We start from the raw sequence: 22,826 nt of genomic DNA on the forward strand, positions 1-22,826 counted from the left end.
AACGGGATTCCCTCCCGCCCCACACTATTCCCCAAACGGAAACACGTCTCCCTGGCTTCGAGAGGGTTGGAAAGGGAGCTTCCCAACGCTTTCTGCAGGAAGAGCTGGCGAAGTGCCAACAGCTGGCGGGGATGGGTGGGTCTCGGGGTCTCCCAGGCTCGCCTCCTTCTAGGGGCTCCTGAAAGGCGACACAAGGATTTCCCCACCCCCACCCCCCGCCCCCAGCCCGGCCCTGCCCCCAACGCAGAAGGCTAACCTGGGGACAAATGCCCGCACAGTTCACTACCTCCCGCCCCAGCCAACAGGTGCATAAAATGAGCTTCCCCTTCCCTTCCCATCCCACGGGGACTAGGGCTGAGGAGACCGCAAACGAGGCGCGGGCTGCATAAAAAAAAGAAGGAACGGAGACGGCCCAGCCTCAGTTTCCTTTCCCCAGCTTCTGAGGTAGCCCTTCTCCCACAGCCCGAAACCGCGGGTGTCCTTGCCCCGCCTTTCTCGGCCACGGCCTCTGCCCTCTGCGCCCAGGCTACTCCTCCCCTCCCCGCTCCGCTCCGCTCCCACGGTCCCAGGAGGTGGGCGGGTAAACTCGGGGATGACGGCGGAGCTCCGGAGCCCGGGCTCGCCCTCGCCCCCGCCCCAGGGACCGGGGTTTCCCAGCCTCCCCAGCCCAGGGCAACAGTCCCCGTGGGGAGAGCGATCCGAGCGGCGGGGCTCCCGGGCTCCTCGCCCCTTTCCCGCCGTCCCCCCTCCCCCCTCCCTCGCCCGGGCTCCCCTCTCTCGGGCTGGGAGGGAGAGCAGGGGAAGAGGGAGGGAGGGAGGGAGCGAGCGAAGTGCAGGGGCCCGGAAACACCAAATATGGAGCAGGAAGGATCCCCCGCCGGAACCGACCTTATTTGGGCAATGCCTAATATGGTTGGGCCCAATATGGCCTGGCTGCTCGGGGCTTCCGGCAGAGGCGGGGTGGGAGGGGGGAAGTGGGAGGAGGGAACCGAAGGCTGGGGGTTGGGGAAAACACTGCCTCGCCGGGAGCCCCAGCAAGCCCGATTGAGCGCCAGAACCCCGAAGCTGGCCCCGGGAGACCCTAGCTCGGGCTCGGGTCCCGGGATCCCCGGATTCCATGGGGGAAGGGGGAGAAGGGGGAGGGGAGAAGAGAAGGGAGGCCTCGCGTCACGTCGGGTCCTCCTGTCCCGCCCTGCCATATAAGGGCTTCCTGCTTTCCATATATAGCCATGTACGTCAGGAAGGGGGCGGAGCCTCACAAGTCCAAATCCTTCAAATAGAGGCGGATCCGGGGGAGTTGCGAGAGATTCCAGGCAGCAGAAGTGGGGGAGCCGCCGCAGCCGTCGCCAGCGCAGCAGCAACAAGCCGCCGCCGCCGCAGCCGCACGGACCAGCCCAGCCTCCGCCAGCAGCAGCAGCAGCAGCAGCGCCACCTCCGCACTGAGCAACCTGCGGGGGCAGAGCCGGCAGGAAGCCCCCTCCAAAAACATTTTTTTTGCCTCCTTACCATGCGCCACTGAGCCCCGCATGTGAACTGCCCAGTCCCCCGCACAAGCGCCCCTTCGGCCCCAAACCCGCGTCCACCCCGTCCAGAATGGCCGCGGCCAAGGCAGAGATGCAGCTGATGTCCCCGCTGCAGATCTCCGATCCCTTCGGCTCCTTCCCCCACTCCCCCACTATGGACAACTACCCCAAGCTGGAGGAAATGATGCTGCTGAGCTCGGGGGGGCCCCAGTTCCTGGGACCCGCCGGCGGACCTCCCGAAGGCAGCGGTGGGGGGGGAGGCGGAGGAGGAGGCAGCAATAGCAGCGGCAGCAGCACGGGTGGTTTCAATCCCCAAGGGGAAGCCGGTGAGCAGCACTTCGAGCACCTGGCTGCAGGTAAGCAGTGGCCCAGAGCGATGGACTTCCCCTTTGCCTCTCTTTCCCGGCCCCGGGTTCTTTGCTACTGTCTGGGAGAAGGCGCTTTGCTAGCCTTCCGACATCAAACAAACAAAAACAAAAGTCCCCCTTCCACCTTCTCGGCCCCCACCGGGGGTTTGTGCCCAGGAGAGAGCATTTGTCTGAGGAAGACGCTACATCCCTTTATGCCGCCTCTTTGGGGCTAAGTACTGCCCTGGAACCGGGCATGCCCGGTGGAGGATCCCTGAGCTGTTGTTTTGGCTGAAGATGCACTGGGGCTGCGTGGGTGGGTGGGGGTGGAGGAGGACTTGTTTTGAGGAGGAAAAATGAGCTTTCTCTAGACAGCCAACCCTTGTCCCTTATAGCGAAGGGACTGTGATGCACGGAGCTTGGGAATACCCTGAGGAGGGGAAAGAGGAGGGGGTCCTGGTGTTGCTGGGGAGGCGACAGGACTAGCCGGGAATCCCTTGCCTACTGTGATGCGGAGCCCTGTTAACTGCAGTAGAGGGGGGATTCTCCATATTTGCGTCAGCTGTTGTTGAAATGGGCTCTGCTGCTGGAGCTCTTCCAGGAACATTGCAATCTGCTGCTATCAATTATTAACTAGCCCAGTAGTCAATGGCAGCAGCAGCACAGCCAGTAGCGGCTCTTTACCTCTCCAAATGAGATCTTGCTCCAGTAACACGGATTGTTCTCTTTCCTCCTCACTAGACACTTTTCCTGACATCCCGCTGAACACTGAGAAGGTGCTATCGGAGACAAGCTACCCAAATCAGCCCACCCGGTTGCCCCCAATTACCTACACTGGCCGATTTTCCTTGGAGCCGGCCCCCAACAGTGGCAACACTCTGTGGCCAGAGCCACTTTTCAGCCTGGTCAGTGGACTTGTGAGCATGAGTAACCCACCGGCCACCTCTTCAGCAGCCCCATCTCCGACAGCCTCCTCTGCCTCTTCCTCACAGAGTCCTCCACTAAGCTGTGCAGTGCAATCCAGTGAGAGCAGCCCCATCTACTCAGCAGCTCCCACGTTCCCCACTCCCAACTCTGAGATCTTTCCTGAGCCACAGAACCAGGCCTTCCCTAACTCGGCAGGCTCAGCTATCCAGTACCCACCACCTGCTTATCCCACCTCCAAGGGCAGCTTCCAGGTGCCCATAATCCCAGACTATCTGTTCCCACAGCAGCAGGGTGAGTTGGGCTTGGTCCCACCAGACCAGAAACCCTTTCCAAGCTTGGAGAGCCGAACCCAGCCTTCCCTCACCCCACTGTCCACCATCAAGGCTTTTGCCACACAGACTGGCTCCCAAGATCTGAAGACCCTCAACACCACCTACCAGTCTCAGCTTGTCAAGCCAAGTCGCATGCGCAAGTACCCTAACAGACCCAGCAAGACACCCCCCCATGAGCGCCCCTATGCCTGCCCCGTGGAGTCCTGTGACAGGCGATTTTCTCGTTCTGATGAGCTGACTCGCCATATCCGAATCCACACAGGCCAGAAGCCCTTCCAGTGTCGCATCTGCATGCGAAATTTCAGCCGAAGTGACCACCTCACCACTCACATCCGCACTCACACTGGAGAGAAGCCCTTTGCATGTGACATCTGTGGGAGAAAGTTTGCTCGAAGCGATGAACGCAAGAGGCACACAAAGATTCACCTTCGACAGAAAGAAAAGAAAACAGACAAGGGTGTTGCGGCCTCTGTGGCCCCTTCCTCCCTCTCCTCATACCCATCCCCTGTCACTACCTCCTATCCATCCCCTGCTGCCACCTCCTACCCATCTCCAGTACCCACCTCCTATTCTTCTCCTGTGTCATCATCCTACCCCTCTCCAGCACACAGTGGCTTCCCCTCACCTTCTGTGGCTACCACGTACTCCTCTGTCACCTCTGCCTTTCCACCCCAAGGCATTACCAGCTTCCCCTCCTCGGCCGTCACCAACTCCTTCAGCGCATCAACAGCGCTTTCGGACATGACGGCCACATTTTCTCCCAGGACAATTGAAATATGCTAAAACAAAAACCAAACCCCCCCCACCCCCCACATGAGACTCAACTGGGACAGGAGGGGAATCTGGCCAGGTGAGGGAGGGGAGGACTCATACCTGAAAGAGTTCTGACCCTACTCCCTCAGTCCCCAAAGTATGAATGGGGAATATTCATCAATAACCCTTTCTACCCTGTTTCCCCTTCTCATCATCCCCTATTACCCTCTGACTTCAGCTGCCTGAAACAACCATGTCCAAGTTCTTCACTTTCTATTCAAAGGACTTGACTTGCATGGATTTTGGATATATCATTTCAGTTTCATTTCCATCATTGCCCTCCCCATTCCCCTTTGATGCTAGAAAATTGAGTTGGTAAGATGGGGAAACTGAGCTTTGAAGCTTAGTCCCTTTTTCCTTTTTGCCCCTGTACAGTGTCCGTGCCATGGATTTTGTTTTTCTTGGGGTACTCTTGATGTGAAGACAATTTGCATATTCATATTGTAATTATTTGGAATTAGGGCCTCATTTTGTTTAAGGGGGGAAAAAAAACAAAGAAAAAAGTTGAGCAATGGTGATATTTTTTTTTTTTGTGAGATGCTGTGATGATGAGTTTTGAAGCTTCTTTTTGAAACAGCAATTTTTAGGTATTAATCAGCATGTGTCAGAGTTGGATGTTCCGTTTACTTTGTAAATATCAAACAAACTTGTACTCTCACATGTGGCAAAAAAGTTGTTTTTTTTTTCCTTTGGAGGTTCCCCCCCTTATTTTGTTTTCAAAGTTCCATGTCTTGGTGCCTTTTTGTGTGAATGCCTCGCTGACGCCTTGACACGTACAATTGTGTAAGAATGAGTATTATATCCACCTCTGGCCTTAAGGAGGTGGGAGAGGCAGGGAAAGATGATTCCAGGGAGGCTTTGGGAGCAAGAATGGGGAAAGAGGGCTGAGTTCTGCTTTCATTTCTCCGGAATGTAAGCAAGCAAAAAAACAAAAACTAAACTAAATCTGAACTCTCAAAAGTCTATTTTTGTAACTGAAAATGTAAATTTATAAATATATTCAGGAGTTGGAATGTTGTAGTTTACCTACTGAGTAGGCAGCGGATTTTTTGTATGTTATGAACATGCAGTTCATTATTTTGTGGTTTTATTTTTACTTTGTAATTGTGTTTGCTTAAACAAAGTGACTGTTTGGCTTATAAAACACATTGAATGCGCTTTACTGCCAATGGGATATGTGGTGTAATATCCTTCAGAAAATTAAAATGAAAATAAAGAGCTTGTGGTGGTTGGATGTATTTTTCCCAAGAGGAGGGAAGAATCTAAACAGTGGTTCCAGTTGAGTGGGATAAACTGGGGATTTCCTTAAGGCCCTAGGGAAGCCCTTTTCTGACTAAGGGGGATGGCTGGGGTGGGAAGAAGAGAGGATTACAATTTGTCTAGTTTATTCTGGCTTAGTCTACACTGACAAGGGAAGTCCTTTGGGACTTGAAGACAATGGTTCTTGCTAGCTTTGGCTGTCTCCATACTGCCAATCTCTGGGGAAAGCCCCTAGCAACATTTCCACATGACTCCTGCCAAAAGTGTGTGTGTGGAGGGGATATATCAGACTGGACTGGTAAAGTGGGAATATGCTGTCCTTGAGGATCTCAGTGGGAAGATACCCTACCCCCCAAAACCAGCTATCTTCAACCCTATCTGTGCACATAGGAGTTCAAGGGAACTACTACTGTCACCTCACAGAAAAATTTTTTTTTAAAGGGGATTAAATACATAGATACTTTAGGATACAGTGAAACCTTGATACAATGAAACCAAGATCAAGGCCAGGCAGTCTGGGTCTACCCACCTTCTTCCCCTGTTTTCCTTGGAGTTTTGTCTGTCTGGGGTGGGAAAAATAGAAAGAGAAAACCAGTTCTCAAGCCAAGAAGCAGCCTTCCAGGAAGAAAAACTTGTCCATTTGCCAGCTGGAGCTAATACACACCCCTGGCAATAGCCAAGGAGCAGACTGAGCAAAGCTTGTCAAGGTTGGTGTCAAGGGTCTCCAGCCATTGCCAGAACAAGTCTCTCTGGAGTAAAGAAATATCTGCCATTCAATTCTCACCCCCACTACCACCTACTCCTTAGAAAGATATCTGCCACTCAATTCCCACTCCCACCTTTCCCTTAGAATACCTCAGCACTAGAGCAGTTTTCTTAATATTAAGGGAGTAAGGAAAGGAGAGAGTCAAAAAATGGGGATGTTTACTAAACCATTATGGAGGTAGCATTTATCCTGATTTATAACTGGTCTTTCCACAGGTCATTAGTGACCATTATAGATGTTGGATGGTTAAAGATCCTTCTTTTCCACTTTCCCCCTATTCTTCCTTTCTTTCACTCTTTTCTCCTACTACCAAGGCAGCAGTCATCACCAGGACCCATCAAGATTGTTCATCGACACCAATAGTTGAATCAATGGGCCCTAAACAAATAGTACCCAACAGACTTTCTGCTGGCATCCAAATTTTAGCTATCTTTTCCTTCCATTTTTGCCTTATATTTTCTTCTTTATTTAGTGTGTTCTCCTCTTGTTCTCTTCTTGAGCCCATTAGATATTATCAAGTGTCTGTTTCCTAAAATTCCAAACTTCCTCTGCTTGAGGTAATTTTGCGTGTATGTGTTTGTGTTTGGAGATGTAGATGATTTCTTTGGGAAGCAAGAAAATAGGATATACCACCTTGGGAGGAAGAGATGGGTTAATGAAATGTCATATCAAAGAGGGGAAATGCAGCGGACTCCACAAAGATACCAACCACCTTTGAAGATTCTCTATCCCACACCTGGACCAACTTTTTTTTTTTTTGAAGGGGAGCACTAACTTTTATTATTCTTTCCTAGACCCAGGGGATACAAGCTGCCTATTGTGAAAGCAAACATTTAAGAATTCTGTCTCCTCCATTTCCCGACCTCCCCCTCTCTCCAACAGGAGTCAGAGATCATTAATTTAAGCTGCAAGGGACCTCAGAAGTTACAGGAATTTTGGAATTGGAAATAGAAGGGAACAAAGTAAGTAGCTACCTATTCCCAATCCAAAGGAATCTTCACTATAATAATATACCTGACAAGTAAGTGGGTCATCCAACCTCCGCTTCAAAGACCTCCAATGAGGGGGAACACCGCCTCCCTAACTCTCAAGGCAGCTCATTCTACTTTTGCAGAGTTCTATCTAATTAACATTAAACCTAAATTGCATCTTTAGAACTTCTACTCTGGGGCCAAGCAGAACAGATCTAATACAGCCCTTCAAATAGTTGAGATTATCTATTATGTTATTAAGTTTCCTCGGTTCCTTCAGGCTATCTCTGAAAATATGATATGGATTTCAAGGATGAAAATTCTAGAACCAACTTATGATTGCACTTAAAACTGCTGTGCCAACGGAACTTTAAAACAGAACTTCAGATGTAGCAGAATAGGAATGATATTACCTCTTTCAAAACTGTGGGCTGTCTTAATAAGTCAAGGTTAAACCATAGCTCTTTTTGTCTGCCATATGGATATATCCCATCCTATATTATTAGTTGAGTGAATACTTGATTCAAAACATATAGTCAGTCTCTACTAAATTTCATTATCAATCCAATCTAATGTTTATCTAGCCTGTAGATCTTTTTTCAAAACTTGCTGTCAATCCATGTTAGCTATCCCTCTCAGCTCATAAAAGAGGATGCCATCTAAATTCATTGACATCCATAATTAATTAAAGAACATCCAAGAACAGATAAGATTCCTAGAGAGCTCCATTGAAAACCACCGTCTTCTAAATTGACAGTGAACCAGAGAATTCAACCAATTCAAATTCCATTTAATGTATTATCACTCAGTGTACATTTCTCCATTTTTGTTAGAAAAATAGTATGAAGTATTTTATCAAACAGAATGCTAAAAATCTAGGTAAAGTAATATCCAAGGCATTCATTCATTCTGTTGTGTTACCAGGTTAGTAACCTTGTCAAAAATAGAATTAAGCAACGTCTAGTATGATCTTGTTCTTGCTGAAGCCAATTTTTTGTGATTACTTCTTTTTCTAGAAACCATCTCTTTAATGAGCATTGCATTCTAAGATTTTCCCAGGAATCTAAATCAAGATCATCTGGCCTATATAGAATATTATACCTATCCTGTTTCTCTTCTCTCTTTTTAAAAATCAGGCTATTAACTGTTCGGTTCTGCACACATATATTGTATCTAGGATATACTAGGATATATTTAACATGTATAGGACTGCTTGCCATCTGGGGAAGGGAGTGGAGAAAGGGGAAAAGTCGGAACAGAAGTGAATGCAAGGGATAATGTTGTAAAAAATTACCCAGACATAGGTTCTGTCAATAAAAAGTTATAATTATTTTTAAAAATCAGGCTATTTTCACTTCTGCAGCCTCTCTCATAATTTTTTGTAAGTTTTCACATATGACAGAATAGTTGTTTGGTTATTATATTGTCAATCAGTCAATTATTGTTTGTTATTTCATTCTCTAAGAGGACCATGACATCACGAAGGTAATGCATGACTGGCAAGTGAATTAGATTTAAGTGAGAGAGGGCTATGCAAAATCAGCCTTCTTCTTTCCTCTGGGTTTGATTTATATAGATCAAGATAACTAGAGATGGCCCCAGATTCAGTGGGAGATCTTGACTTTTTCAAATTAAGGTCTTTCCCAGGTCTCAGTCTAACTGAGCCAAGCCCATTTAAGTGATTAACACTAGGTGGGAAATGAAGTAGAGAAAGATGCCTCTTTTACTTAGTTTAGATATCTACAAATCTGGGAGGGAAAAGAATTTCAGGGTTTCTGATCCAAACAGAAACAATTGCTATTGTGTTTCTACTGGGCTTATATCCCAAAGAGATCAAAAAGGAGGGAAAGGGACCCACATGTGCAAAAATATTTGTGACAGCCCTCTTTGTAGTGGTAAGAAACTGGAAACTGAGTGGATCAGTTGGAGAATGGCTGAATAAATTGTGGTATATGAATATTATGGAATATTATTGTTTTGTAATAAACTGATGAGGTCTAGATTTGGGGTACCTAAATGAAATTAGGGTTTAATTGAGGTCTAGTGGCAGGTTCAGGGTACAGGGAGTCAAATAGAGCTCCCCTGCAACCCCTTTGGATTCAGCACAAGGATACAGAGTTAAATGAGGTCTAGTAGTGGCGCAAGAGTTCCCTGTAAAGGAATTTACGGACCGGAAAACCTGGATTGATAAAATAAGTTTGTTATGGGCATAGGAAGTAAGGTTAAAGTCTAGTTAAGGAAACAGGTGAGGATAAAGAGAGGAGGGCACCAGAAACAGAGTTCCAGTGGACAGAGGCTCCTTGTCATGCCAGGAGTAAGGCTGCCATGTTTGGAACCTCTGCAAAGAGAGGGCTCCAGTTTAACTCTTCTATAATGAGAGATTTAGCTAAAGGGGCCTGTGGGTAGAGTCTCAAGTTGGCTCCTCATTGGGTTTCAGTGGGGCTAGAGTTTGCTTGGTGGGGGTTGGGAAACCTGAGCAGATCATTAGAATGGGGGCTGGGACAGCCCATGTTGGCTCAGATCCGATGGGGGCTGGGAGAGCCCGGATCTCCTATTGGAATGCAAAGGGGTGCTTTTTTGACCAGGATTTGTGAATCAAAGGTCCTAGCTTCCTGAGTTGATCAGAAAGGAATAAATCAATCTGAAAGGACTAGTTTCTTAAAGGGACCACAACCTTCATTAAAACGACCAGCAGGATGATTTCAAAAAGGCCTGGAGAGATTTACATCAACTGATGTGAAGTGAAGTGAGTAGAACCAGGAGGTCATTATACATGGCAACAACAAGATTATAAGATGATCAATTCTGATGGATGTAGCTCTTTTCAACAATGAAATAACTGAGGCCAGTTCCAGTGAAATGCAAATTAAAACAACCCTGAGGTACCACTTCATACCTCTCAGACTAGATAAAATGATAGGAAAATATAATGATAAATGTTAGAGGGGATGTGGGAAAACTGACATTAATATATTGTTAGTGGAGTTGTGAACTGATCCAACCATTCTGGAGAGCACAATAGGCTATCAAACTACCCTTTGATCTAACAGTATCTGCATCCTTAAGAGATCATAAAAAAGGGAAAAGGACCCATGTGCAAAAATGTAGCCACTTTTTTTGGGTAGTGGCAAGGATGGAAACCTGGCAGATTAGATAAAATACAAAGAAATGGATTTCCAGAGTTGGTTAGACAATTGGATTCAAATGTATTGTCTTTATTGGTTTAATGTCAAATTGGAAGGAAATGATTGTCAGGACAATACTTCCAGTGGACTTGGTCCTGTGGATGTTTTGGGTTTTTTTTTTTTCCTCCAGAAATATATTGTTTCATATTTTCTCTTATTTGTCTTCCTTAGACTTGTGAAAAAAAATGACAGAGGTTTATGGAATTCTCCTATCACTATTGTGTTACTTCCTGTCTTTTTCTTTTCTTTTGTTTGTTTTATTTTGAGGCAATTGGGATTAAGTGACTTGCTCAGTCACACAACCAGTAAGTGTTAAGTATCTGAAGCCACATTTGAACTTAGGTCCTCCTGCCTCTAGGCCAGTATTTTATCAATTCAACTGTACCATCTAGCTACCCCTAATTCCTGTCTTCTTGCAGTTCAGGGGTTTCCTTTAAGAATTTGGATGCTAAAGCATTTGGAACATATTAAGTTCATTTCTGATGTTAACTTGTCTATAACTGTCTTTCAGTATAACATAGTTTACTTGTTTATTCCTTTTAAATTTTGAATGTCTTTGCTTTGCCTGATAGTATTAAGACAACTCTTGCTTTTTTGGATTCACGTGATGCATGATAAATTTTTCCTATCCTGTTTTGTGTATACCTTTGTTTTTTTAAGTATTTCATTTCCAGTAACAGATTGTAGTCTTTTTTTCTTATGTCACTTTTTCATTTTATTGGATATTTAATCACATTTTAATTTTGAGTCAATTTATATTTTCCTCTGTTTTTTAAAGTTTTCTTAACCCCTTTGTAATACTGTTGTAGGTGTGTATTACTCTGTAATATTGTATGTTCCTTCAATTAATCTTTTTTTTTTCAAATTTATTTTATTTAAAGAAACAAAAGAAAAAACAGAAAAGGAATAAAAAACAAAATGAAACAAGACAAAAGAGAACATTGTTGTGTGCCTAGCACAACATCAGGGAGGATTCAAAGTATATGACAACAAATACCAGTTCAAGAAAGTATATATATATATTAGCAGAAGAAATTATATTCATGAGTGTCCATCTCTTTTTTTTATTTCCTTGTAAATTGTTCTTTTGTTCTCTGCTGCGCACTTTTTTTACTTTATTCTTTTTTCCTCTTTCAATCCTCCACCATCACCCCCAAGAAGGCTATAGTTAAGAAAGGATGTAGTTATATATATATATATATATATATATATATATATACATACATACATATATGTTTTATGCACACACATATTTTTTTATCCCTCCTGATTCTTTGCTTTAATTCTGCTCCTAACTTGCCTTGCTATTACTTAACCTCTTCCCACTCATGGATCCCTCCCTTGTCTTCCTCCCTCACCCTTTGCTTTCCTGTCTGCCCATTCCTCCCTCTTATTTCTTTATAGATTTTGGAAGGTGCTATACCCTTAATAACATATATATATTGTTGCCTATTTAACCCAATCTTGATTTGAATAGATTTTCAAAACTACCAGCCCTCCTTCTCCCTCTAATGTCTCTGAGTCTAGTCTTCCTCTGCATCTCATTTATATAACATAATTATATAACCTGGGAAAGACCATAAATAGTTTCTATATAACTCTGCCCCAATCTTTCTTTAGCGCTGCCCTATTGTTGATGTCAATTTTAAATATGCTATGCATTTCCCATGTAAAAAAATAAACAATTTGTCCACATTGAGTTCCTTAAAATTGCTCTTTGATATTGCCTCTTATATTCTAAATTTTCTATTAAACTCGAGTTTGATCTCATTCATTGAATATCCATTTTTTTTTTCATTCAACATTATAGATAATTTTGCTGGATATATTTTTGGCCTCAGGCCTAGTTCTTTTAAATTTGTCAGTTGATACAATTCCAGAACCTTCTGGATTTTATTGTGGCTGCTAATTAATCCTGTACAACACCGTTTCTGTTTATCTGTCTGTCTGTGTATGTGTGTGTCTCTCTCTCTCTTTTGCTGAGAGAATTTGGGATTAAGTGACTTGCCCAGGGTCACACAGCTAGGGAGTGTTAAGTGTCTGAGACCACATTTGAATTCAGGTACTTCTGACTTCAGGGGTGGCGCTCTATTCACTGCTCAACCTAGCTGTCCTACAATTCTTAATTGTAGCTCCAGCATATTTGAATTTTTTTTCTTGTTTCTGCAAAATTTCCTATTTGATCTGGGGGTTTCAAAATTTGGCAATAATGTTCCTATGCATTTTTCACTAAGGATCTTGTCGAGGTGGTGATTGGCAGATTTTTTTCTGTTTCTACTTTCCTTTCATGTTCTATCACTCAAGGACAATTTTCTTGGATTATTTCTTGCATGACTGAATCAAGGTTCTTTTTTTGGTCACAACTTTCTGGCAGACCAATTATTCTTATATTTTCTCTTCTTGAGCAATAGATCTTCCAGATCTGTTGTGTTTCTTATAAGATGTTTCACATTTTGTTCTATTGTTTCTTTTTTTATAATCTTTTGTTATTTCTTGGTCTCTCATAAGTTCATTGACTTCTTGCCTAATTCTAAATTTCAAAGAGTTATTTCTGTCTTTGAGACTCTGTATCTCCTTTTCTATTTGGTTAACTTTTTTTTATATCATCTTATTGTTTTTCTTGAATGGTTTTTATTTATTTATTTTAGTTTTTCCTCAATGTCATCTCATTTCATTTTTAAATTATTTTTTGAGTTCCATAAATTCTATTTGGCCTGGGAGCCATTTCACTTTACTCTTTGGGATAGATGCTTTTTCATTTCAATATCTTCCTCCGAAGATGAACCCCAGTCTTCCCTTATATAGTTCCTATAGTAAGTTTCTATGGTGGGGGTCTTTTTTCTTTGCCAGTTCATTTTTTTTTTTAAATAAGAGGTATTAGTGTAAGCACCTTCAATCATGGAGTGGGGAAAATAGTGTCTCTGGCTTCACTTCAGCTCTCCCCTTTGATCAGGAACCCCAAACCAAGAACTCTTTGCTCCAGCAAATGTTCGAAGCCATCAGTGTCTCTGCCCCCCTGCCTTTTCACTCACCGGTGTCACCGCTGGTTCCTTCTCACCCAGGGCTATGTCCCTGCAGCACAGCTGGGCCTGGTGTTCCTAATCAGCAGAGGGTCACTCAGTCTTCTCAGACTCAGACCCCAACTTCACAAACCTTGGAGGCAAAAGTTTTTGTGGTTCCTGCTGAGGCTCCAATCACACCCAGCCATCCCAAGTCTTCCCACCTGATGTTTCTGTGGAGCTAGCCTGGAGCTGTTTGCATTTCACAAGGGTTAGTCTTGGACCTCAGATCTTTCTTCAGATCTTCAGGTTGTATTGGGACCCATATTCTGCCCCAAGTCTTCTTGATTTTTCACCAATCTATGTTCGCCCTGAGGCACAAATTTGTTCTATACATATGGAAAAAACTGGGAGAGCTTGAAATTTACTAACCTACTCTGCCATCTTCCCAGAATCCTCAGGTGTTTAACATTAACAATAATCTTGGTAGATATAGATGATTTGAATCTAAGTAGGGAAAGATTGTTAATAACTCTGTGACAAAGTCAGGATCGCAAAAGACCTTGACAAACGTGTTAGAATTGGGTTGAATAAATAAGATGAAATCTGAATATAATAACTGTCTTGATAAATATGTAAAATGTTTTAAGATAAAATGTAGGAGGGCCTGTGTAGTTTGCTTTAAAAAGACTTGGTGGGAGCACTCTTCATTGGTAGAAGTAGCAGAACTTCTTTTGCCTAAAACTTCTCCAAACAAATCTAAAAAATGCACCAAATCAAAGATGGGCAAAGCTGAATGTCCTTTTTTGCTGTCTCTATGTATAGCATTCCATTTTTCACTTCCACGCCTTTTTTTTATAGGTCTATGCCATGAATATACCCTTTCCTTCCTTGCTTCTGCTTCCTGAAAGTCCTAGCTTCTTTAAAACTCAGTTCAAGTGCCTCTATCTACATAAACTTACTAGATTTCCTCAGCTGCTGCTAGTGCCCCTCCCTTCCACAAATTACCATGAGATACCATTGTATAGATCTTGTTATATGTAGTTAAAGTTATTCAAAGTCTCAGTTCATTAGAGGCTCTCATACTGTAATTTGCAAATAAATTTCTTACAACTTCATTGATGTAGAGGGAGTTTGCCCATCTGGGAGTTCCCTGTACTAATAAAATCACAGATCCAATTTTTCTCTCATATGCAAGGTGTACCAAATCTTAGAGTACTTTTAATCTTTAATAGTTTCTATACATGCAGTCATTCTCCTATCTACCTGCCCACTAATAGAAATAAGTTTCTTGAGGGCAAGGACTATTTTATTTTTGTTTTTGTATATCTACCACCTAACAGAATGTTTGACAAATAACAGCTGCCTTTAATAAATCTTGCTAATTAAATTGATTGCTGGGGGAATGGTAAATGAAATATACAGGGAGAGAAGGAAAGAGGGGTGGGGAATAAAGAAGAAATACAGAGAAAGAATCCTTCAGGCCTTCTCAGGTGAATATGACCTAAAGTAGTATTTAAGAGATGGGGAAATAGGAGTTGAGGAATAATATTGCACTAAAATCAACACAGCTTTACAATTCATCAGAAACAACTTGTAATGGAAATTACTAGTTAGCTGTTGAGGTCAGGAAAGATTTCTTTTGAGAAGTAGCACTTGAGATGAATATGAAAGCAAGAGTTTGTGGATGACCTAGGATCACCAAACCTTGGAGGCAAATTTCAGACACTTAGGAACCAAGTTTTCTGTGTCTTAGCACGGACCTGGTTCCATATACCTTCAATGAAGAAGAGCCCCCCAGATGCTTCCAAAGAGGCCAGTCAGTCCTACAATCTCCTCAAAATGATTGCTTTGGATCATTGAACAGTCTATTGAGAAGAACCAAATCTGTCCTTGTTAATCAATTGATTCTTTTTTTGAGCACGCATCCACTAGTGCATAGAAATCCTGACAAAATCAGTGTTCAACTTATTTTTCCATCTTTGTATCCTCCATAGCACCAAAAACAATGGTGCTCATGAAACGCTTGTCGAATTGAATCTTTTGAATTAGCTGGTCACAGAGAATGAACTTATCAGGAAGCCCATTTGGATTCCTTTCTCTTGAGATATAACTTCTGTTCCCGAGCATTCACAATTCCTCTGTTACTCTATAGAGCTCTTTTTCCCACAGACTGGCTTTGCACTCTCTTTTGTCTCTTTCTCCAATTTCCTGGACTCCTGTTCTTTAACTGCAGGTACTCTCTGAATACTTGTGCCCTTCTCAGAGGAGAGAGCTGCCCTTATGCTCAGCAGGATTCAACCTCCCCTATAATAAGAATGGGCTTCTATTCATCTTTCTCTACATAAATAGAGCTATCAATACTCTTCCTCATTTTTATTGTTCTGTCCTCCTAAACTCCTTCCTATTTGTTTGTATCTTCTTTGGCAAGAAGCTTCCTAGGACAGAACGGGACATATCATCATAAATGTATTCAGTTTTTAGGTTTAGAGGGATGAATACCACCTGATAAGGCTCAAAAATTGGAGAGTCCACAGATCCAATGCATTTTCTTACTTGGAAAAAGAAAAGAGGGAGAGCTAAGGAAAGAAAAATTAAATTATCTAATACCTGGGACCCTACCCTTAATTTTTTGTCTTTATCATTTCTACTTGTTTATTTTTTGGGCTTTCTCTCTCATCCAGTTGGATTTGCTAAGAAATTATCTCACCCGGGGACAGCTAGTTGGTACAGTGGATAGAGCACCAGCCCTGAAGTCAGGAGGAACTGAGTTCAAATTTGACCTCAGACACTTAACATTTCCTAACTGAGTGACCTGAGCAAGTCACTTAACCCCAAATGCCTCAGCAAAAAATAAAAGAAAAAGAAAAGAAAGAAAGTAAGAAAGTAAGAAATTATTTCACTCATAACTATAGTCCAGCCTATTTTAGATCTGAGATCAAATGTTAGAGTGGACATGTAGTCTTCTCTCTTTTCCAATTTGGCTTCAGAAACTTCTAGCTGTGTGATCTTGAGCAAACTTAACTATTGCTTATCAGTTTCCTCAACTGTAAAATGGGGATAATAATAGATCTACCTTATAGGGTAACTGTTGTGAGGCTCAAATGAAATATTTGTAGAACACTTAGCACAGTATATAGGGCACATAAAGACATTTAATAAATGCTTTTTCCTTCCCCTCCCCTTCCTTCCCTTTTTCTTCCCTTCTTCATGTTTGAAAAGATAAGGGGATGAGGCTGCTTGGTGTCTACTCCTGCTTTCTGTATATTCTTTTTGCTGTTGGGGAAATGGCCACCTGACCATCTGGATTGGGGCAGGAGATTCATTTTTAAAAGTTTTCTTTGCCTATTCCTCCCTGGTAATGTATCTTCATGTGGGAGCATTTAAATGTTCCAATATTAGCTTGTTGGGACTCGTAGATTTTTATCTCTTTAGTGCTACTTCTGAAGGTTCACTACTGACTACCAGCCCTCTATTTGGCCAGATGCTCTTCTCTGAATATGGCTTAACTCATTCACATCTAAGAGAATGTAGCTTGGTGAGAAGGTTGTCTTCCAGATGAAGATGAAACCTTAACTTAAGGTCAGGCAGAAAAGGGGGGCAGGGTGGATCCCATTGGCATTGGTGGGAAACAAACTCCTCTTTCCACTTTGCCATCACATTTCAAGGGAGAAAGTTGGAAATTTTGCTGAGCAACATAGTAGTGAGTAAACAATTAGGTCAAAATTTCCTCAGAACCAATCTTTAGTGTCCTCCTTTCCAGTTGTCATGTGGGTAGATAGGTGGTAAAATAGATAGAATGCCAGGTCTGGTGTCAGGAAGACTCATCTTCCTGAGTTCAAATATGATCTCAGACACTTACTAGGCTGTGTGACTCTGGGCAAGTCACTTAACCCTTTTTGCCTCAGTTTCCTTATCTGTAAAATGAACTGGAGAAGAAAATGTTAAACTACTCCAGTATCTTTGCCAAGAAAACAACATAGTCACAGAGAATTGGAATGACTGAAAACAACTGAACAATAACAAATACAGCTGCAACCTCCTCAGAACAAAATCAACTATTAGTTTTCCTTAGAACCAACTTTACCTCTTCAGAATAATTTTTATTCTTAAAATCTAGTACTAGTCTCCTCAGACCGAGCTGTCATTACTTTTATTTTTCCTGCTCGGGTCCAATTTTTCTTCTCAGAAGCAATTTTCTCTAATAAAAAACACTTATTTTCATTATCTACTTTGTTTCCTCAGAACCACCATTTATTTATCTTTAGAACCAAACTTGTAGTTAGCTCAGAACTAACTTCTACAATCTCAGTTCATTCAATGAATACTAATTGAACCTTCATTAGGTGCTGGTCCCTGTACTAGGTGCCGTAAAAATGAAATGACCTGCTTCTGGTCTCAAGCCACCTTGTACTTTCATCACAATCAATTTTCTGCCTTCTCTCATCCCACTCCCAATCTTTTAAGCTGGAAATGTCGGCCTCTTTAGAAATAGCTTTCAGGTTCTTCAAAACTAACTTTCAGGTAGGTACGCTAATACACTTCTAGTGGAGTTATGAATTGGTCCAATAATTTTAAAAAGCAATTTGGAATTTTACATTTTTTAAAAAGTACCTAAAATGTCTATAACCTCTGTGTCAGAGATCCCATTTCAAAGGTTATGCTTTCAGGAAGTCATAGTCAGGGAAAAAAAGGGTTCCATTTATACCAAAATATCCTTAGCAGTTTTATTTTTTGGTGACAGAAAAGAATTGGAAATAACATAGATGTCCATCAATAAGAGAATAACTAAACAACTTTTATGGCACATCAATCTGATGAAATCTTAGTGCACTATAAAAAGTCATGAATGTTGGCCAAGAAGAATTTTGGGAAGACTTAAAAGAACTGATACAGTGAGAAATAAGTATTAGGAAAACGATATATACAAAGACTATAGCAATGAAAATCAAAAGAAAAGGCTGGATGGGAATGGGGTGGGGCAAGATAATTTTAACAACTGAGCTCAAACCTGGAAAAAAGAAAGAGAAATGTACTTCCCTCCCTTCTTCCAGAAGATGGGGAAATATGGGTGCTGAACTCTGCAAATTTTCTCTGTTGATGAATTGTTTAGTTTTGTTGAACTGCTTTTCCCCCTTCTTTTTTGCTCTTTGTTATAGTCTGTGACTATGTAGGGAGTGCAGAGAAGATGGATATATTTAGAACAAAACACTAAAATATCAACAAAAATAGTATAAAATGATTAGGAAGACGCCTAGCACTTTCAATCTCCTTTGATATGACTATCAGCTTATTTAGAGTCAATTCTGAGATTTTTCAAAAAACATTTTCAAAGTTACTTAGTCAGATAAGCCCTGTTTTTTTTTTTAACCATAAAATTAGGAAAATACTACTTAATGGATAAATTATTGTCATAATTATAAGGATCAAGTATATATATTGGAGGCTTTATGAAGGCCCTTAGCCATTTATTCTTCCTATCAGAAAGAAATGTTTTCCACTGTAACTATTTTATAGGAAAAGGGCTGGGGAAGGGGCAAAGGTATCTTACTTGCTCTGGGTCTTGTGCTGTTACTATCCAAGCTGAGTGGGTGCAACTTGGTTTTTTAATATTCCTTGTAGGTGGATTCTGTCAGAAGCTAGTACAGTAGAAACATCAGGCAACTGCTATTGCTATTGCTGATTTTTAAGTTCTTTGGACTTCAAGCTTTTTAAAAAACAGAAGCACTTATCTTGATCAGCTCCCAGAGTACCCTTCAACTTGGTATTTGGGAGCCCTTGGCCTCCCACCCCTTCCAGAAGGCTTATCCAATTTCAGTTCTAACAGGCAACTCATACATTCTCTACAGCTGGAGTTCTTAATTGAGGGCAGTATCCATGAACTTATTTTTAAAAATATTTTTATAACTATTTCAATTTACTTGGTTTCTTTTATAATCCTGTGTACTATGATCTAAAACAATTCCAAAAGATCCATGATGAAAAATGTTATCCACATCCAAGAGAGAGAATTGATGAATTCTAAGGATAGATTAAAACATACATTTTTCACTTTATTTTTCTTGCTTTTGGGGGTGGGAAGGCAGAAGTTTGTTTTGTTTTTGCAACAAGGCTATTATGAAAATATGTTTTGCATGACTTCACATGTATAATGGATATCATATTGCTTGCCTTCTCAATGGGTGGGGTTGGCTGAGGGAGAGGGAGAGAATTTGGAAATTTTTTAAAAATGTAAATGAAAAATTAATCCTGTATATTTTAATGTATGCATTTTAAAATGTTATTCAGAGAAGAGATTCAAAGGTTTTACTAGACTGCCTAAAAGGTCCATGACACCAGAACCGAGTGAAGAACACTGGAACTAGATCACATAAAATCGGGATGGCATCTCTTGAAGCTGGAAGCCAGAAGTGCCAGAAGCAACTGAAAAGCCAGAAGAAACAGAAACCTGAAGAGATTTAAGAGACTAGTAGAGATTGAAGAGTTCTCTTTTCTCCTGCTCTTCCCACCTCTGCCAGCTCCTCATTCTGGGGCAGGACACTGATTTCTACCAATGAGGAAAGAGTCCCATATCACAGATGCATAGAACCATGCATCTAAAGTAGGAAGGAGCTTAGAAGGTCAGTAATCCAAAGTGAATATATGTTTAATATGATTGTACATATATAATCTATATCAGATTGATTGCTACCTTGGGGAGGGAGGAGGGAAAATGAAATCAAGATATTATAAAAGTAAATGTTGAAATCTAATAAATAAAAATTTTAAAGAAGCATTAAAAAATATATATACCATTAAAAAGCTGTCCATTTAATGATTTTCATAGTATGCTTCAACATAATTGGATGCGAATGGTCAAAAAAAATACTAATGGAGAGTCAGAGGGAACAAGTATAAATTTGCTATTCTTGATGCACTGAAATGGATATTTAATTAATGAATTATCTTGATGAGCAAAATTAAATAAAAACAAGTAACAAAAGGAAAAAATGGTCATTAGTCCAATCCCCTAATTTCACATATGGGGAAAATGACTTCAAGGACTTGTCCCAAGCCACACATATTATCTAGTCGAGGTCCTCCAACTCCAAACCCATGTAGTCCAGTCAATTCCCAGCTTTGTGGCTCTCAGAACTCCTAGCCAGAACTTGAGGATCATATAGAATCCTCCTTTCTGGTGAAGTCCTGAATCCCCAGAATCCTTCCCTGGTGATGCTGACATTTTGATGCCCTTTCCTGGCACAGGTGACTGAGCCTGGCCTAGTTCTCAACTTATCCCCAGTACTTGGCTGCATTTTTCTGTCTGTGTTGTTTTGAGACCTTTCTCCAACCTCCCCCGGTGCAAGTGAGCCTTTAGCTGCTTCCCTCTAGAATTTCTTGATTTTACTTATTTTGGGATCAGTGGCTACTCAAATTTTCTGCACGTCAGCCTGTCCTTGGGGCATGTCCTGTTCATGCTGCTGTTGTATGATTTCAAGGGGCACCTCTGTGAGAACAAGGTCAGTTTTGTGTAATTTGGTTGATATATGACTTACTTGGCATAGAGCCACTCATAATAAGCATATGAGTGGGTTTACAATCAGTTATGTTTTCCTAGTCTTAGAAAGAAATTTGGTTAACATTCTGAGAGTCTTAAGGTTTCTTGCCATCTCAGGAGGGCCCAGAAGTCTTTCTGTGCACAGAATTGTGCTTGCTAGAGCTGCTAGCATTTCTATTAGAACATTAAGATTTACAAATTTCACAAATATTACCTCATTTATTCTCACGACAATCCAAGAGTTGATGGGGGTGTTATTTCTATTTCACAGATTTCACTGGCAGACAGAGGTTAAGTGATTTGCCCAACATCAGAGAGCTAGTAAATGTCTGAGATAAAATTAATACTCAGGTCTTCCTGACTCCAGACCCATCATTCTCTCTCCAGGAATATCCTAGTTGCCTTTAGGGCTCCCTTTACACATGAGCCCCCTAAAGTGGGTCAGCATCCACCCAAAAGCATAGAACACAAGCTCCCATTGATTGATATGTTTATTTTTTTTTCTAGATCAACTAATGGACACATTAGTTTAAAGCAAAAGACATTTAATCAGACAGCATAGAACTAAGTGACAAAAAATAAATCCATCGTATATTTATGATGGATTTTACAATTTCTTTCTTTTACAATTGAGGGAACTGAGGCAACCAGGGCTAAGTGATTTGCTCAGGATTACACAACTAGTCAGTATCTGGTTTTGAACTCAGATCTGGTATTCTGGTACTGGTACTCTATCCACTGGGACACCTAGCTGCTCCCTCCCACTAGTAGGGAAGGAAACATGCTAGGAACATGCATGAATTCAGAGTAACTCATGTCTCAGACACTGAATAGTTATGAGAATCATTAGGGCCATTGCTAGCTCTATCTAATGTCCTCTGCATGTTTGCTAAACTTCCTAATCAATAAACATTTATTAAACTACTCTGTGCTAATCATTGTGCTAAGCACTCATTTCTGAATAGTGATCTTCTGTTTTCAGCTGGATCTCTAGCCTTGATTCTCTCTGGTGCTATCCCCTTATTTTCTGCTGCAATGTGATTTCTTTTCCCTAGAAGAACACCTTTAACTTATAGCTCAGAAGCAAATCTTAACTCTTTTTGGAATGGGTATACCCAGCTAGCTGCTCCTAATCTACTAGTTAATGAAGCCTTTAAATATTTTTAGATTTATCAGTCTTAATTTCTTAACTGCATCATGGTCAGAAAATTCATTTTAAAAAACTTTGTGGAGAGAGAGAGAGAGAAATAAAGAGAGGAAGAGAGAGACAGAGAGAGACAGAGAGAGAGAGAGACAGAGTTTTTGATGTTGCAAGTTGAGTTGTAGAGAGGAACAGGTCCAAGGAGCCTCTCTGAGCATCCTTCCTAGCTGACAGGCAATGCCCAGGGAGAGCAGCCTGAGGACACTATGAAAAGGGTGTAAACTACCTGGACCATTTATGTTCTCTGTGAATGTGCCTTTCTACAGAGCACAGTGTGGGCATGGAACTCTATGTGTGAGTCCATTCTTTCCACTGATGTTGTGTGTCATTGTGGGAGAGTATCCCCCAGATGTCCTTGAAAGAATGTTTTGTTGCTGTTGCCATCTCAATAAATGATTTTGCTTTGAAGTAAAAAAGAAATCCTTATAAATCCCATTTATCTACTAGCCCTTGGAAAAGCACTCGGTGGCTCTACTTCAGTTTTGCTAAACTGAAAAAGAACTAGGCAAAAAATATTTTTTTTCTCAATTCCCTATCATATTTCTTATGTACTATGCAATCACAGAATATAGGCTAGATAGAGAAAACTGAAAGGGTTTACTTTTTACCCTATTATCTACATGAAACAAAATCTATCTTTCTCTACTAATACTAATTCTCAAAATCTGCTTTATAGGAATAATAAATAATAAAAAAACAATGTTTACAATAATCCTATATGAGGAAAAACATTGCTCTCTTCTCAGATTAAACTCAAAATATATATGCTCTGCTAAAATAATAGAAGAGACTTATCATCTTTCATCTATAATACAGTTAGATCTCTTTAAATTTGCAATAATTTTTTACTTTGCTCTCTCATTCATAGCATGCTTGAGGTCTGACATAAGTTCACCTTTAAAGTACAATAACCCTGTTAGTTTCCATTCTTCTCAGGATTAAAATAAAAGCAATTGCTTTAGAAT

The 22,826-nt window shown here is 41.5% G+C and overlaps 1 protein-coding gene across 1 annotated transcript; it reads left to right on the forward strand.

Annotated features, from left to right (window-relative positions):
* The first annotated feature begins 1,285 nt into the window (after positions 1–1,285).
* Positions 1,286–5,161, forward strand: EGR1 (early growth response 1). Its single transcript, XM_003756585.4, has 2 exons — positions 1,286–1,879; positions 2,612–5,161. Exons 1-2 carry the CDS (start codon positions 1,594–1,596, stop codon positions 3,910–3,912), a joined length of 1,587 nt encoding a protein of 528 aa, XP_003756633.1. The 5' UTR covers positions 1,286–1,593; the 3' UTR covers positions 3,913–5,161.
* The last annotated feature ends 17,665 nt before the right edge of the window (positions 5,162–22,826 follow it).

Source organism: Sarcophilus harrisii, chromosome 2 (genome assembly GCF_902635505.1).
Source record: "Sarcophilus harrisii chromosome 2, mSarHar1.11, whole genome shotgun sequence".
NCBI classification, from domain to species: Eukaryota; Metazoa; Chordata; class Mammalia; order Dasyuromorphia; family Dasyuridae; genus Sarcophilus; species Sarcophilus harrisii.

What these genes read in the sequence shown, in the direction of transcription:
- EGR1 (XM_003756585.4), top strand. Translation starts at nt 1,594, where the DNA reads ATGGCCGCGGCCAAGGCAGAGATGCAGCTGATGTCCCCGCTGCAGATC. An exon ending in CTTCGAGCACCTGGCTGCAG is followed by an intron (nt 1,880 to 2,611) that starts GTAAGCAGTGGC and finishes CCTCCTCACTAG; the next exon opens with ACACTTTTCCTGACATCCCG.